Source organism: Vigna radiata, unplaced genomic scaffold (assembly GCF_000741045.1).
Source record: "Vigna radiata var. radiata cultivar VC1973A unplaced genomic scaffold, Vradiata_ver6 scaffold_296, whole genome shotgun sequence".
In the NCBI taxonomy this organism is placed as follows: Eukaryota; Viridiplantae; Streptophyta; class Magnoliopsida; order Fabales; family Fabaceae; genus Vigna; species Vigna radiata.
This window is the reverse complement of record NW_014542035.1, coordinates 29,079-47,085: the sequence shown is the minus strand read 5'-3', so window position 1 is coordinate 47,085 and position 18,007 is coordinate 29,079. Positions and strand designations below refer to the sequence as shown.

The 18,007-nt window shown below is 32.8% G+C and overlaps 1 protein-coding gene across 9 annotated transcripts; it reads left to right on the top strand.

Moving 5' to 3' along the window:
- The first annotated feature begins 2,481 nt into the window (after window positions 1-2,481).
- Window positions 2,482-12,763, top strand: LOC106779028 (actin-related protein 2/3 complex subunit 1B). Of its 9 annotated transcripts, none has more exons than XM_022776400.1 (15): window positions 2,486-2,754; window positions 4,925-4,967; window positions 6,662-6,738; window positions 6,830-6,948; window positions 7,491-7,560; window positions 8,884-8,953; window positions 9,370-9,443; window positions 9,533-9,575; window positions 9,992-10,073; window positions 10,597-10,685; window positions 10,793-10,878; window positions 11,102-11,165; window positions 12,108-12,214; window positions 12,390-12,445; window positions 12,531-12,763. In XM_022776400.1, the coding sequence occupies exons 3-15, from the start codon at window positions 6,683-6,685 to the stop codon at window positions 12,587-12,589; spliced, it is 975 nt and encodes a 324-aa protein (XP_022632121.1). In that variant the 5' UTR covers window positions 2,486-2,754; window positions 4,925-4,967; window positions 6,662-6,682; the 3' UTR covers window positions 12,590-12,763. The 9 variants fall into 9 exon arrangements, 7 of the variants coding, with proteins under 7 accessions (XP_022632121.1, XP_022632120.1, XP_022632118.1 ...); XM_022776397.1 differs by having other exon boundaries at window positions 2,487-2,754; window positions 4,882-4,967; XM_022776402.1 differs by having other exon boundaries at window positions 2,488-2,754; window positions 6,854-6,948.
- The last annotated feature ends 5,244 nt before the right edge of the window (window positions 12,764-18,007 follow it).

Below are 18,007 nucleotides of genomic sequence, written 5' to 3'. Positions count from 1 at the left end.
GCTACCTTGTCGTCGATGTTCGAAGTTGACTAAGTCGCAGAATTACCAATTATTGAAATGAAGAGCAATGCAAAGCCAGCATATTGTCATTTCATCGAGGAGGAGGTAGATATGAAACCTTGGTATTTCGATGTCAAGCATTATCTTAAGACCTGAGAAGGCATCTGAAAACGATAAAAGGTCACTGAGGAGGTTGGCTGGCAGTTTTATCTTAAGTGGGGATATTCTATACAAGAGAAATCATGACATGGTTCTCCTCAGATGCGTGGATGCAAAGGAAGCCGAGCTGATTCTGAAAGAAGTGCACGAAGGTACATTTGGCACACACATGAATGGGCACTCAATGGCCAGAAAGATATTGAAAGCTGGTTATTTTTGGTTGACCATGGAAAATGATTGCTGCACACATGTAAGAAAGTGTGAGAAATGTAAGACGTATGCAGATAATATCAATGTGCCACCTACGACCTTGAACGTGTTGTCTGCCTCGTGGCCATTTTCGATGTGGGGGATATATTTCATTGGAGCTATAGAGCCAAAAGCGTCAAATGGACATCGTTTCATACTAGTCGCAATCGATTGCTTCACCAAACGGGTTGAGGCTGCTTCGTATGCCAACGTGACTAGAAAGGTGGTGACCAGATTCATAAAAAGGGAGTTGATCTGCAGATATGGGCTCCCTAACAAGATTATGATTGATAATGCCACCAACCTGAACAACCAGATGATGACGGAGTTATGTGAGGAGTTTAAAATTCATCATCTTAATTCTTCTCCTTACCGCCCAAAGATGAATGGGGTAGTAGAAGCTGTTAATAAGAATATCAAGAAAATTGTGCAGAAGATGGTAGTCACATATAAAAATTGGCATGAAATGCTTCCTTTCGCTTTACATGGATATCGCACATCGGTAAGAAATCAACTGGGGCAACACCTTTCTCGCTTGTGTATGGAATGGAGGTCGTACTTCCGTTTGAAGTGGAAATTCCATCCTTACGAGTGTTAATGGAAATCCAATTAGAAGAAGATGAATGGGTTCAAGCTCGATTCGACCAACTCAATCTCATTGAAGAAGAAAGGTTAACAACGGTATGCCATGGGCAATTGTACCAAAGAAGAATGAAAAAGGCGTTGGAAAAAAGGGTGCACCCGAGAGAGTTTCATGAAGGCGAGTTGGTGTTGAAGAAGATTTTGCCCATTCAAAAGGATCATAGAGGTTAGTAGACTCCGAATTATGAAGGGTTATTTATGGTGAAGAAGGCATTCTCTGGTGGGGCGCTGATTCTCACAAGGATGGATGGAGAGGAGTTATCGTTGCCAGTTAATTTTGATGCGATAAAAAAGTTTTATGCATGATGATTCCGTGATAGGGGATGTTGTTAAGGGATGTTGACATTGTCTTTAAATCTTGTTGTACTCTATGTTATTTCATTCAATAAATACTGCATGTTCTCATTTATAATTTTGTTTGCATACTTTCTGAAATATTGAATGTCGTGCTATCTTTGTTTTATATATAACACACATATAACTGTAGTTTGAAAATATTATGCGAAGTTAACGTAACTTACTCGTTTTATTTTCATACAAATAAAGTTTGGAAAATGATATTTTAACACCATTTTTTTACACCATTTTGATATTGTACACGTATCAAAATGTGATTGGACGATTTCAAAATTAAAAAAATTAAGGCAGGAGTATATTTGGAAGAGCAAAATCAAAGTTTGTTTTTTTAATTTGAAATTCTCCAACCACATTTTGACACGTGTGCAGTGTGAAAATGGTGTTAAAAAATGATGTTAAAATATTATTTTCCATAAAGTTTAGTTATAAAATAGGTTTGGTGAATAATCTAAATAACTCGTAAAATATTTTAAGCCTAAATTTAAAAAAAAAAAAATAGACAGTGGTTTTTAAAATGGTAATTATAATTTAAGAAAATTAAAAAAATATTATTTTATTAAAGCATATAACCATATTACAATTTATATATTATATATTCCTAAAAGTTGATTTTTTTTTATTTATTTATGGAAAACTGAGTGATTAAGTATAATATTCTAAAAGGTTTAGAACTTTTTTTTTTAAGTTAAATTCTTATGTTCACTTTAGTTTCCGCTTTTAAAAATGTTAACCTTTAGTCTCTATGATATAAAAAATGTATCAAATCAGTTCTATTCATTAACAAATCACAAGTTTTTCATTAAGTCATTTATTGTTCAAATCACAAAATATTGGATACCTAGATATAAAAACTTATGATTCATTGTTTATTAAGTACTCTCATAAGGACTAATTTGATACATTTTTCATATCATAAGAACTAAATGTTGACATTTTTAAAAATAAAAACTAAACTGAATAACAAAACTTAAAAAAAAAACGTTTAAACCTATTCTAAAACAACGACAGATGTTTGTAAATTAAGAAGAAAAAAAAAATCTGAAGAGTATAATTTACACAAATGAAAAGCAGGTTGACTGAAAGTAAGTTTTAGTTAAGCACGTAAACAGAGGCATATACTAATTTTCGTCGCCTTAACAAGGCAAGCCCAGCATTGATTGATGGTTAGCTCGGTCTCTCTTGCGCACCCAAACAACCCCTAAGATAACCTTCTTCGCTTCTCTTCACTGCCGGATCTTGTTTTGTTTCATTCACTTCACAAGATTGGAAGAGAAATAATGGCTGTTACGGCGGTTCACCAATTCGCGCAATGCATCACTTGCCACGCCTGGAGCGCTGATCAATCTAGTAATTATCCTCTCTCTCTCTAATTCGATTTTTTATTTTTCTGTTTGGATTCGGACAAAATTCACTGTTTCGAGAGAGAACAGAGTGTGCCATTCGTTTTTCTTTTTTCTTTTGCCAATTTTAGGAAATCCGATTTGGCGGTGGTTTGAGTTATGGATGTGTCCTGTTCGTCGATGGAATGTGGAGTTTTTTTTTTTTTATTTATTTTTTTATTTTGTGGATGCGATTTCGATTGGATCCGATTTTTTGTTTTCTTTTGCGCTTTTGCATTTGAAATCGAGCGCAGGTTGTGGTTTGTGGAAACTGGAAACCTTCTGCACAAACATTGTTCGATGAAGCTGATAATCGCTACGTGTTGAGTGTTGATGTTTTCTTTTACTTTAACTAGGATGCCTTTGGTTTCTGATTTGAATTTATTTGAGTTTTGCACATGCTATTCTGCTTTGTGATGGTGGGAGAATGTTACTGTTTAAGATGGAAAGTGGACTTGGTTATATTATATAACCTCGATCATGGATGTATGTAAACTTGAGCGAGAGGTACTAAGTTGTGGACCCAAAGCAGAGCACAGGGTGTGTTGAAGAACTTGAGTGAGAGGTATTAGAAGTTGAAGTGTGCAATGTGAAATTTTTGTACAAGGGGAGGGGAGAAAGTTAGGAGGTCGAGTAATAAGTTTAGTACCCTTTTTTGGATGCTTGAAATCGTCGAAATTGATGTTTGAAAACGGAGAGTTCTGGAGCTCTTCAACATCATGTGTGTTGCATTGCAATCTGTAGCTAAAATTGGTGCTATCCTTACTTCTCTTTCTCACATGGAGGTTAAAGCCCTACTTTGGCCCATTTTTGGATTTTTCCAACCCTGTTATTGTAATATTTTCATTCTTAGAAGGAGTTTTATGTTAAATTAACATCACAAAACCCTGTAAGAAAGGATTGCATCCCACTTATATCTCTATTCTAGCCATACAACTAGTCAATATGAAATCTCCAACATGCATTTTTTACACCAAGAATTGGACATTGTAAGTGAGACTATATATTAATGGGTATTCCAATAGTTGCCTTATACCAGATAACATGTTAAACCCAACAATGGTTGCTAAAATAAGCTTTTAGACCATCTTAGAAGGAGTTTAGGTTAAACTCTCAAAATGAACTTGTAAGTTGAAGCTTGCATGTCCCTTATATATTTGATTTTAATCACACCACTAGTCAATGTGGAATCTCTAAAATTTATCATTTTCTAGCCTGCTTTGTAATATTGAAAACCCTCCTTTGTTCCTATGCAGTCATTATTGATCAACTAAGCCTATGCTTGTCTTGTCTACCCTCAAGAGCTCAAGTTCATTAACTCTTTACAGTACCTATGACCATTCCCAGCATTTACTAGTATTTCTGGTCACCGAGTCTTGTGTTTTCTCAATCATGCATTTCCTATGCCCATCTGATCATTCTCTGTTGACCCAATCACGTTTTGTCTCTCAACGCTCGACTGTTCTATTCTTTCTGTCCGTGACTTATTAATTATGAATATGACTTTGATTCCGAATATTTTATTTAATTTTTTAATTTCTTTTTTGATTATTTGGTAAGTGGTATATTGCCATCTCGTTTTGTACTATCCTGCTATAGTGTCTTTTGCAGTTGGCCTCTCTGTGCTACAATCCAAGATTGACCACTATTCTCTTGAAATGTGTTATCGAAATACGTTTGAACTTGGAAGTTTGGTCTCAATTAGGAAAATTATAGTGTGAATATTTTCTGATATTTATTTGCTTGTTGCTAATGCGTTAATGCTAGGAAAATAAATTTAAGTTGTTGCTTTGGACCAAGTTGATGATTTTGTCCAAGACATAATTGTTATAAAGCTCATCAAACAATGGAAATAATTTAAGATGCTTCAAGATTTTCTTTTTATCGGGCAAATATCATCTCCAGTAGTTTTACTGTTTCATGAATATGATATGCAAAACCTTTTAGCATTTAATGTATCGTATTATATTTGAAGATAAAGAGTACTGTTTATGGGGCTTAAAATAACAAATCTTCTTTTTATTGTCTTTAAGGCATATTATTACTGCTTTTGTTAATTCTTCAAATATTGTAATATAGTTATCTCCTTCTGTAGTGGTTGCTTTATGTCCAAACAATAATGAAGTGCACATCTATAGGTTGGTTGAAGACAAATGGGAAAAGGTGTATGTTCTTCAAAAGGTATTGTCATAATATTTCTGCCTTTTTTCTCAATTAAAATAATGTTATTAATTTTGTACTCCTGCTTCAGGATTTGATCACAGTAGAAGAATGTAAAACTGGTCTTTTTGATACTTAATGATTAAAATGGTTAAGTTCGATTGTCAGAAGTGATTGGAAGTGCAGTAAGAATGTTATAGAAACTGAATCAGAAACTCAAAAAAAAAAAAAGAAAAAAAGAAGAAAGGAAACTCAAACAAAGGAATTGAGAATTGCGTATAGAAGTTTCAGAAATTCCTTTATAGACACACCCCTGGCACTTTGAGGGTCCAGGAAGATCCCACTAATCAACTAATTTTCTCCCTCCTGCCCAATCTTGAAAACACACCTATATTTATACAAGTTTCTCAACACAACAACTTAAATAACAAATTTCAGAGCTGTTTGAATTAAAACAAATAGCTGCATTTTCCTTTTCCCTTGTTTCTTCTTTTATGGACCTTCATAATAGGAGGTTGTGTCCTAACAGTACCCAGCCCAGAAAGATTCACCTTTTTCTCAAGGTGGAATTGAGAAAAGTTTAGCCATTATTGAAACTTCCCCCATTTTCGTGCTCTTCTTTCTCTTGCCCTTCAGTTAACATCATGCCATTGAGTTGTCTGTTCTTGGAGCTCTGACTGTGTCAACCTTTCAAAGTTGTTTCTGTTGTGGTCATCACTGTTACCCTTGTCCTCATTATTTCTGTTTCTGGTAACAGATTGAGAAAAAGAATTTGCTTCTGCAGATGCTTTGGGTGGTGCTGAATTAGTTGCTATCATTGATCTTGGAGGTGCTGTTATCAATTCCTTTGTTCCTCTTTGAATAGGGAAACTCTTACCCCCTCCTTCGACTCTAATTTCTTGCTACATTTGCTACCACTATACTTTTCCCTCCAATAGCACGGGCTTTATTCATTATTTCTGAAAGATTTGTTGTTTTATACAATTTCAATTCTGCTCTAATATCTTCCCGCTGCCCATTTGAAAAAATCTTCATCAAATACTGTTCATCCAATCCCTTAATAACACTAGCAATCGTTCAAATTGAGTGATGAATTCACTTAGAGTTCTCCTGAGCCAACAACGATTTGAAATGGTCTCCCATTAAAACTGGTCGAAACCTTTGGATAAGCGTGTTCTTGAAAACAACCCAAGATTGGTTTAGATTGCACATTTCCTTCCCACCACTGAAACCAAGATAAGGAAATTCCTTTAAAGACACACCCCTAGCACTTCGAGGGTCAAGGAACGACCAACTAATCAACTAATCTTGTCCCTCCCAAACCTGAAAACCCACCTATATTATACAAATTTCCCAACTCAACGACTTAACTAACAGATTTCACAGCTATTTGAATTAAAACAAATAGCTGCATTTTTGCTTTTCCCTTGTTTATTCTTGTATGCACCTTCATAATAGGAGGTTGTGTCCTAACAGAATGAATGCAATATGCAAGCAATAAGTTGTATTATATTTTTAGTATATATCATATTGTTCTATGAACTACTATCTGTGACTGTAGTAGCATTTGATTCTTTGTCCATGAAGTCAACTCTGATGCCAATAACATAATGATTGATTTTCTTTTCCAAATCCAATTCTGTTTATAATGGGTTAACTGATTTGGTTGGAGATTTTATGAATAGTTTCATTTCTTGGCTTTTTTTCTTCCTTAGCATGACCAGGTAATTTCTTCGATGGACTGGAGTGCAAGATCAAATAGAATAGTTACTGCATCTCATGATCGAAATTCGTGAGTGTTTGTGTGATTTAGAACATTAGACTTGGTGACTTTTGAACATTGCATTTTTTATATATACACAATACATAATAACAAGGTTTAGGTGCAAACCATGTGTTCTTTGTAGATATGTTTGGAACCTTGAAGCATCAGAATGGGTGCCAACTCTTGTTATCCTTAGACTAAACCGTGCTGCTCTTTGTGTTCAGTGGAGTCCGAAAGGTATTAAACATGTTGCCATGGTTCAGTTTCTCTGCCTTTTTCTTAAGTAGAGATATGTTTATATATTCATCAAACTTTATGCAGGGAAAATAATAAGGTATAAATTGTATGTCTTCTAAGTTAGGTAAGCAATTTTTGTGTCCAAGTCATCCTATAATTTAAAATAATTATGTTGGATTGAAAACTCGCTTCCTTCTCCATCCTCTGCACGGTTAGATTGCATTTTGTCTGTGTTGGAAGATTTAATTACTAAGAGGCTATCATAAGCCAACTTTAGTTATGCCTTTTCAATGAACGTCTGGTGTAATTTTGTATTCGATCAAATTTTACCCCATCCAAGTCTTGGGTGTAAATATGGGAGGTTTGATCCTCCAAGGTGCCATTTTTGCCCTCCCTTGCTCAGGTGCTTGCACCTTTGTAATATCTTTTTCTTTGTGGTTTTTCTAGAATAGTTTTCTAAATCATTTATGTTAACTATTTTGTAAACTGTTGTTAGAAGTTATATGTTATGGTTATGATGCATTTCCAAATTATGTTGACAGAAAACAAATTTGCAGTGGGAAGTGGAGCCAAAACTACTTGTATATGCTACTATGAACAGGATAACAACTGGTTTGTCGATGCTTCCTTGCACTTCACTAGTTCTTTGGCATCTAGCTACAATAAAAAAGAAACCTATTTAGTGTGGTTATTTTTTTCATTTTCAGTGGATATAACCCTGTTCCATGCGTTATCTGTGGTTTGACTTTTCCTCAGTAACACCACCATCACCAATGGATTACCTGTCTTTTAGAGCATCCTGAAAATTGAAAACTTACCCGTGGTTTCATTACCCGAGGTACTTCCACATGGTTTAAAACCCCCTACAATCTCTGCAGTTTAAAACCCCTATTAAATCCTGTAAAGTCCAGTCAAATTTTTTTGATTTTGAATCTTGGGGTTTCAAAGTTGTAAATCTCACTACATTGAACGACTTAGTTGTGGAAAATGTACATTGATTAGGCTATTGTTAATTAACTCCATCAGCAAAAGGATCTCTTCATACCTGCCTGCATGCCTAGAGAGAGAGTGAGTGAGTGAGAGAAAGAGAGAGAAATATATTGATTATCCTGAAAACTAACGAACTAACTAGAGAAACAATTAGTGACGCCAAACATGGTGATTATTAAAAAAATAATGCTTACATCAACCTTAAAATGATTGGATAATTTCAGTGCTGTGACAGCAAATGTTGATAGAAACAACTCCCTCTCACTATTGTATATAATTTTGATAAATTTAATAATGATTTTCAGTTTTAATATGGTTTATTGAAAAAGGTATAATAACATTTATTTTATTTTGTGAATTATATACTGTTAGGACATGGAGGGTATATGAGAGGAGAAAAGGGAAATAAAACACTTAACTGCTAAATCGTTAAGTGGTTGTGAAAAGGGCCTATATAAGGACCTTTTAGTGCTACGGTTGCAGTTAGTTAGTGACTTGTATAGTAGTTGACCGGTCTTTGAACCTGGTGAAGGAGATTATGCTCCTCTGTACTTTGAATTCTTGATTCTGGTGTGAATACAATTTTATTCTTTCTCATTCTTTTCCGATTGTGAGAGCGAAGGTGAGTGTGAGTTAGGGAGTTCATTAGGGATTTCATCTGAAATACCTATCATATACATGCATAGATATAACATTTATTTTGTTGTGAATTATATATGTGCGTAGATATATACTTTAAATGTATCAAATGACATCCTATATTCCTTAAGATGAAATGAATTGTCGTGTCAGATGTGTGTCATATCTAATGCTTGTATTGTATCCATGTATCATAGATGTGGACACAGTTGATATAATTGGAACATCAAACTTTCAAAATAGTTCTTAGATCTTTCTATTCTTTTCAGTTTATTACTTTATTCTATATTTGTATATTTTTTGTAGGTGGGTCAGCAAACTCATCAGGAAAAAACACAATTCTTCAGTGACAAGTGTTTCTTGGCATCCAGATAATGTTAGTCGGTCTTTCTAATACACATGCATGCATACACACACACACACATATATATATATATATAGAAAAGCTTTATTTGTATACCAAGTCACTAAGTTAGGTTCCATTTGCTTGGCTTGCTGAAAATTCTCAAAATGGCTTTTTCTTTTTTAATATGGCTAGATTTGTTGATTGCTATTATGATTTATATGTAATCCTATACTTTAGATATATCATATTTATCTACTGTTTTCTAAATTCCTTTTTCCTCTATTGTTTTACCCAGATAACGTCTTGGCCAGTTACATTATTAGTTTCCTTATCAAATTTTTGATAGTTGTGTTTTTTCACAACATTAGATAGTTGTGTTTTGAAATATATTTTGTATGTGATGTAAAAGAACCCCTATGCGCAACATCAGTTTGTTTTACCTGCAGGTTCTTCTTGCGACAACATCCACAGATGGAAAATGTCGAGTATTCTCCACATTTATTAAAGGCGTTGATGCAAAGTATGATAAAAGGATTTTGATTGTGGCTGACTTTTTCTGTTTATGTTTTTTATATCATTCAAATTTAAATGTTTGTTGAATTGGCACAGGGATTCAAAAAAAGGTACTTCACCGGATACAAAATTTGGAGAGGTTCAATTTTAACTCTTATTCCACATGTGAAATTTTTATCTATACTATCAGCTTAATGTAAAATAAATTTGCGTATATGTTGCAATAAATACATGGCTTGTGAAGCCTGTTAAATATCCTATGAATATATTATTCAACTGTTGTTGATTATAAAGTTGAAACTGGTATTGTTTTTAAAAAAGACGTTATAAAGGTTTGATGTCTGGATTTATATATTTTAGCATACTGATCAGTGGCTAAATGCAGCTGAAAGGATTTATTTGTTTAAGATTATAAGAATGAACCGAATATCTAATTAGTTTTCTTAAAATTTTTTTCTTCTACCTCTTAAAAAAACAGAAGACATTTGAGAAATGAAATGAAAAGACTGTTGGCTAAGTGTATCTTCTGCTTATGCTGTTTTTGTTGTTCAACAGCTGATTGTTCAGCTTGATCTCTCTTCATCTTGGACATTTGGAGTCAAGTGGTCGCCAAGTGGCAATACTCTAGCATATGTAGGTGAGAAAATTGTTTCCTCTGGATGGTTATCCTCGGCTAGCTTAAGATAACGGCTGAAAGTTAGATGCTTCTGCTGAGGATTAGTTATCATCTTTATGTTTTAATAAAAGAGGAATATTGGAGATAAACTTTTTGGTACTATTAGCTATTTTAGGTTTGCATGGTGCGCACCTATATTTTTTGACATGTTATATTAAAGTAAAATATTGGCCTTTTATATAAAATCACGAAATCTTTAATTTATTGTATTTTATTAAGTCTATTTGTGTCTTATTTTTTGACCATGTCGAGACAGAAACAGGAGAGCATAGGGATAAATTCCGTGTCTGGACCACGAAGAAGCTATTTAATTTATAGGGAGAAAACATAATTACAAAATATTGAGGATATAATTACAACATATTCAGTAAAACTATTTGAAGCTCATAACATAACTATAGAATCTATTTAATTAATCTTAATATCCAGCATTTATATATTTACAAGATTCTAACATACCAACTATATCTGTTACAATATACAGGTCACAATTCTATGATATATTTTGTTGATGATGTTGGTCCTTCTCCTTTGGCCCAAAATGTTGTGTTCCGTGATTTGCCCCTCCGTGATGTGGGTCAGCATCCACCCTGTCTATCTATTTTTAGTTTCCCAAGGTCTTTTTGCATATTTACTGATTTTTTTTGGAACTGGTGGATCATCATATGACATGTTTTCAGGTACTCTTTGTTTCTGAGAGAAAAGTGATCGGTGTAGGATTCGATTGCAATCCAATGGTTTTTGCGGCAGATGAAAGGGGAATTTGGTACGTATAAATTCAGATATTTGTGTTTAAGATTTTCCTTATAAACGTGACTTTGGCCTATTTTTATGCAATATTTCTACTTTCTTCCAGAGCTAGCTAGATTTAATGTTTTTTCATCTCTACGTAATGACGCATTTAAATATCTTTCTAGGTGGAAGAAAAGTGTTTGTTTTGGTTTCTAGTTTATTTTCACTGATCTTTTGATGTGTTCTTTTATCTATAGGAGTTTTGTCAGATATCTGGGAGAACGGAAAGCAGTATCTTCTGGATCAAGATATGGTTCACAGGTAACTGAATTTCTTGCAAAAGGTTATTCAATAATTCCACTACGTGAAACATGAATCTCATGCTGGAAATCAATTTCATTAATTATGTCTAAAGTGAAAATACTGGTCAAGTTGTGACGGCTTATAGATAGAATTCTTGGTCTTCCTAACACATTTAAATTTGTCAAATTAGAAGATCAAAGAGAAATGTCAGCGAAAAATAATCCTGTCAGCTTGAGGGGGATCATAACTTCCATTTTACGTCTAATGAAGACACATCGTGCCAGCTTTTAGCTGAACCCCACAAATGAATAAAAGAAAGTTGTTTTTACCTCTCAAGGTACATGCATTACTAGTTGCATATTTTAATGAAAATGAAATTTATATTAGAGAAAATGGGAAGTACAATTAGCGGGGGATTTATATCCTGTAGGAAGGGTTAACCTACTTCTGAAAATCATAAATATTAGATTGTAGTTACTGTAAATTGTTACACAAGATAGCTGTGAAATTAAAAGCAAAAACACACTAGTTATAAAGAAATTATCCAATAGAAAACGAACTGATCCATCATTGACCAAAGAACCCCTACCCCTACCCCTGCCTAGCTACCACAATGTGATCTACTTTCTGCATTGGCGCCACCACTGGCCTTTTTTCATATGTCCAACTACCTTAACTGGTTTTCTGTCATCTACTCTTCGTATTAATTAATCTACTCCAACTCATTAATGCTTTTCTTGAACAAAAATTTAGTGAGGGAAATAATTTGCACATTGGTCAATGGAGAGACAAAATGTAATTAAGTATTTGCTCGCTATTATCTAAACCTCACTGTAATGTGAACTTTGACAGTTGAATCAAGTTTAATATAGGCTTGTAGATATTTCGTTTATTTCTATTTATGTTATTAACTGGAGGTTTACTCTTTTCTTCATTTGTCAAATTATGTCTTTTAATCAGTTCTCTGAGGCATTTGTGAAGTTTTATGGCCAATCAAAGCAAGGATTGAACAATGATGCTGTTGAAACTTCAAGAACTCGTGGAACTGTTCATGAGAACTGTATAAAGTATGTATATCCTTTATGACCCGCACTTTCTCCAAATGTGACTGGTTATGTTACATATTTTCCATTTTTCTGTTCACTTTTTATGCCCCACTACCTGCAACACAATGACAGTTGGATTCAGGCAACTTATTTCATATAAAATGCTAACGTCTGGGTTGATTTTTGGGTTTTGTAGTTGTATTCTGCCACTTGGGGAACATGGCAAAATGATAAGGCGTTTCAGCACATCAGGTTAATGGAGAATGATCGTCTGAATTTTTGTTATATTTTTTTTGCTTAGGCTGCTTTTGCTAATGCCTACACATCGAATATACAGGATTGGATGGAAGAATTGCCGTATGGGATTTGGAAAATGAACAAGACCTGTTTGAATGATAAGCTCATGAGTAAGTTGTCACATCTTCATGGCAAGCGTTATACCTTGTATATTAATTTGCGTTTGAGGGATTCAACTTATCTCTAATCATTATACCCATAATATGTTTTACAATATATTGACTGTTGCTTTTAAATATATTCATGCAAAGGAATATCAGTTTCATCGTTCAAGCGCCCTATACATGATAGATGTTTTCATTTGGTCCGAGTTAAAATTTAATCATCGTAAAACTTTTGTATCTCATAATCCTTATGTAAAATGGGAGTTTGTTCGTTATGTATAATTTTCAACTTACGCTTTTATTCTTTTGGAATATAATAGTTTTTCGTTTTGCTCTTTTTTTTCTCTTTTCCAAGTTAGTATTAATGTCTTTCATCTTAGTCTATGTAAAATCTTGTTACATTTAGATTGACAGTTTTTTTTTTTTTTTTTTTTTCTTTTTCTTTAGTTTTACCATTGTAGTTAGTTAAGTAACCACACAACTAACAAGATTAAATGTAGTAACTAAAATAATTGAGACAATAAAAAATATTTTAAATTAATATAAATAGATTCCTTAACATGGTTTGTTACTTAAGTTTAGTGTGTAAAATTTATTAAGTATCCTTAATAAACGATGCTTACTAAATTAAAAGTTTATGCAATTTGTCAAATTTAAATTTGCAACGTGTATGCAAAATAGCAAACTTGAATTGTAAACTAAATTAACCAAATAAAAAAAGGCCTAACCTATTATTTACCCTTAATTGCAAATTTTATAGAATTATTTTATTGAAAAATAAAGATTAAATGTTATGAAAGAGTCATGCACTCAACCACAAGTTGACTTGATTATGAAATTTAAGTCTTTAAGATAACTTAGAGAAGAATTAGTTAGAAGACAAATCGAAGAAAATAAATATGCAGAAAATATATAAGGTTTTCATTCGTTAAAAATAGTTTTGAAAGAGGTATAAGTTAGAAATTTCTAGCATACCTTATTCTAGAGTAGAAAGAGAACAATGAGGCGCTCTAACATTTTATCGGTGGAAATTCAAATCTCGCATTTATAAATAAAATTTGAATTATTATAATCAATATTAAATAGAAACTCTTATAAGCTTGTAATATCACACCTTTGAAAATAAAATTTGTTTACTTTATGTTTGGATAAAAAATTTAACAATTTCAAGAAATTAAAATACATTATATTAAATTATTTACAATTAAATTATTTTTATTTTTTAAATAGTTTGTATGAACGAAGGCATTGAAAAATCTTAGATTTTATTCTTTTTTCGTTTTGATAATAGGAAAAAATATATTTTAAAATTATTTGGATAACTTGAGTCTACTCTTCAAACCAAGTTGACTTAGTTCAATTTTTGATTTAAAATGATTCATCTCGATCTTTGATCCAAACTAGCTCGTCATGACCTTTAACGTGACTATGATGTAAGTTCATGTTACAATTTTAATGAGTACAAGGTATTTGTGTTAATGTTTCTTCAAAAAAACTTTAAAGAAGATTGTCACTGGACATTAAGATAATCAAAAGGCTATCTAGATGTGAAGGTGCACTTCAAAAGATCTTAAAGGAGAGAAAAAAAAAAGGATTTAATTAAGTGGAAGAAATGAGGACAACACAAGAAACATAGCATAAATGGTGTAAACATGTAAATAAACATTAGACACATACGCTGAAAAATAAAATAAAAGAGGAAGAGAATAAAAAGGGAATGGGAAGATAGGAAGGCACACCACTTGGTGTACTAGGCCACCCAAGATAAGTGATGGTTGTGCCACTTGAACCAAGGTTAAAGATACAACCAAGTGTATAACACTCTCACAAGAGTAGAGCTTAAAAAAGCCTGTCTATGGCCTTGGTTCAACCACAACCGATTTCGTAGGGTGCACGAGATTTAAAAAAATAAATAAATAAAGGGCTTTGGTAGCGGTTCAAACTAGAACCGCTGCCATAGGCCCACGTTATTACCTCGGTTGAACCGAGATAATAACCCTCCCCCTTTTTCTTTCTTACTACTTCGGCTGTAGAAGAACCGAGGCCAAAAGTACCCCACCTTTTTACGTCACCAGTATAGGCCTTGGTTCGAAACCGAAGCGTATTGTCAAAAAAAATCGCTGTCGTTTCCCTTTGCTGCACTAGTGTATGCATTTGCATTCTTTAAGATAGGATTGTCTTTGTTCTTTGATTAGAACTTTAATTCTTATCAAAGATTAACATCTTTGTGGTGAATTTTCACTTGACTTATGAATCTACTAGATTGTGGTGTCCCCATCCTTGTCTTATTCCTCATTATTTTCTAATGTACTATTTTTGTGCCTTTTAAGGATTCAAATTCAGAAACAACCGTACTTATTTCTAAACAGAATCGTATCATCTGGTATCCAAAGCAAGGTTCTGATTTGAATTTTTTTCTTAGATACCAAATATCATTTAGTATCTAGAGCAAGTTTCTAGTTTGAATATCCTCTTTTATCTCATTTTTCTGTCATATTAAAAAAAACCTAAAAATTCTTGAATGTTCGTGTTTTATGCTTTATATTGAAATTTTGTTCGGTTTGTTGTTCTTAGAATTTGTAAGGAGTAAAACGCCTAATATTTTATCCAATTCTTTTGATTTTTTAATTTTTCGTATACTTTGTTTAAATTGTGCATTTCTACATTTGGTTCGAGGAAATGATCTATTTTTGTGTTTTTCTATTAATTGTAGTCTCAAATAATTATTTAATATGATCTTGCATGAGTTTTGGTGTTTGAAGAACAATTTGTTTAGTTTTATTTGTTTGTGTGTTAAACTGCAAAATTGAAAAAAAAAAATTGATTCAAGTCAAAAGAAAAAAAACACATATTGAAAGAAAAGAAAATTAAAAGAGAGAAAAAAAGGACCTAAGAGTAAAAAAAAAGTTGTGGAGTTCAGCATAATAATTATGTTGCATTATTGCTTATGATTGTTAATATATTGAATTATATTCAATATTTCTTTTAAAGTCTTTGCAATGTCTCATTTAACTCATTTTGTAGTCTTATTATTTTCTAATTTTATTGTTTTGTGTCTTTTAAAATTTCATTGAAGTTTTTTCTAAAGTTTTGTGTTGATAGAGGGAGCAATATGAGTGTTGAACTCATTCCCTAATTTGTTTGTTTTTTTATGATGACAACACATTGATAGTAACAACACATAAATGTTGTCTTGACATAATAAAAATGTGTTTCTATGTGATGAAATACATATGTGGATATGTAAATGTTTATTGTTGATTAATGCATATGTTGACATACTGTTGATTCTGCACACTATTGATTATGATCTGATTATATCTTTGTATACATATTGTATGTTTTTGTTAAATGAAAACTACAAGCACAAAAGCAAATCTGCATAACCTAATCGATTACAATATTGTTGTAATCCATTAAGTTCATCAAATAACTTATGTTTTAAACTGTGGCAAAACAACAAGTTTGAATCGATCGCAGTAGTTGTTAAATCGATTAAAGCTCGTATCTTTGCATATATCATTTTCAAATGTGTTGTGATGAGTTTTTATATAGAAAACGTTTTCAAAATCAGTTTAAGTGCTTAGCTTAATCGATTACACGATTTATGTAATCAATTAAGTCTGTTATCTTTTGAAAATTGTTTTCAACTTAGTCATAACAAATATAACGGTCATATTTTTAAATATGTTTTACTAACATTAAATGTGAATCGATTACATTAATTGTGCATTCAATTAAGAGTTGTGTTAGTTGTAATTTTGTTACATCTGGTTTTTATGTAACCGATTACACTACCAACGTAATAGATTACTTCTCTAAAATGATGAAAACTATAAATTGACGCATTACATGTAATTCGGGAACTTTTGATCAATTGTACATTTTCATATCTGACATCTTTGATCTGAGAAATTTTTTACAGATTACATAGACACCCCAAGAATCAAGAAGTGAAGATTTTGAAGAAACTTGAAGGATTCTTGATAGGAGATTTGAGAACGTGACTGAATAATCTTATTCGCACTATTGAGGTGTATGTACTGTGATCAGAAAAGGTTTCTACACTTGTTGATTATGTTGTTTCCTTGTTTGTGTGTGACAGGAAGAAGAGTGAGGAGCTCTTGGACTTTGAGAGGCGTTTCTCAAAGGGTTTCTGCAGCAAGAATGTGTGGTTCTGTGTGTATAGGTGTTTTCTTTCTTATATTTAATTGTGAGTGAGAAAGGTTTTTACATTTGAGAGAACTCTGTAAAACCTTTGGTGTAAAACTCAGATCATTATAGTGAAAGTCCTTCAATCTAAGGTTGATTGCAAGGGAAACTGGATGTAAGCATTGAGGTCGAACCAGTATAAATTTGTTGTTTGTATCTCTTTCATTCTCTATGTACATTTCATTGCATACACACTTTACTTACAACACAAGAAAGTTTTAAAGATCATTCTAACTTTGCAAAAAGATTTGAAAAGTGTGAGTTTTTATAAATCACCAATCCACCCCCTCTTGGTGTTGAGAAACAAGCTTCTTTATTTCTAACAATTGGCACCAGAGCTGATTTTTCAAAAGTTATTTGAAAAATAACCAATTACCCTTTTTGTGAAATCGATTAGCTGATCCTGATGGCTTTTGTTTCTCAAACCTCAAGTGAAGGTGCATCTACAAAGAGATCACCTGTGTTTGTTGGTGAAAATTACGCTTTTTGGAAAACTAGAACGAGGATCTTTCTTGAGTCAATAGATAAAGGTGTATGGGATGCTATTCTAAATGGTCCCTTTGAACCCACTAAGTTGGTTTATGGAAAACCCGTTTTGATTTTTTTTTTAGTGGAGTCAAGAGGAAAACATAATAGCACAATATGATATTAAAGCTAGAAATGTTATATCTTCTACTCTTACTATTGATGAGTTTTTCAGGGTATCAACATGCAACAGTGCTAAAGAAATGTGGGAGGTGTTGAAGTGATTCCTGAAGGCATGAATGAAGTCAAAAGAGCCAGAAAGAATTCCTTAATCCAAGAGTATGAGATGTTTAGAATGAAGACAGCAGAGACCATCTACGATGTGCAGAAAATATTTACTCACATTGTCAATCATTTGATTGCTCTCGACAAAGTCTTTAAGAAGGAGGAAATCAATATAAAGATATGAAGAGCCTCAACAGAAGTTGGCAGCCAAAGGTAGCTATATCTGAGTCAAGAGATCTAACCATTATGAATATGGCTACACTTTTTGGTAAGCTTAGAGAACATGAACTGCAGCTAGGAAGACTGAAGGAAAGGAGGAGACTGAGTAGAAAAAGTCAATTGCCCTCAAAGCTACCAACAAGAAAACTTCTAGAAGAATTGAATCAAATGCAGATTCTGATGCAGACTTTTTAGAGAAGGAAGTAATGAATATGATGGTAAATAAATTTAC

Excerpts from the sequence above, each read along its gene's own strand:
- LOC106779028 (XM_022776397.1), top strand. The coding sequence starts at position 2,685 with ATGGCTGTTACGGCGGTTCACCAATTCGCGCAATGCATCACTTGCCAC. Across the intron at positions 2,755-4,881 it reads CTGGAGCGCTGATCAATCTA|TGGTTGCTTTATGTCCAAAC; the intron begins GTAATTATCCTC and ends CTCCTTCTGTAG. Across the intron at positions 12,446-12,530 it reads AAGGCGTTTCAGCACATCAG|GATTGGATGGAAGAATTGCC; the intron begins GTTAATGGAGAA and ends TCGAATATACAG.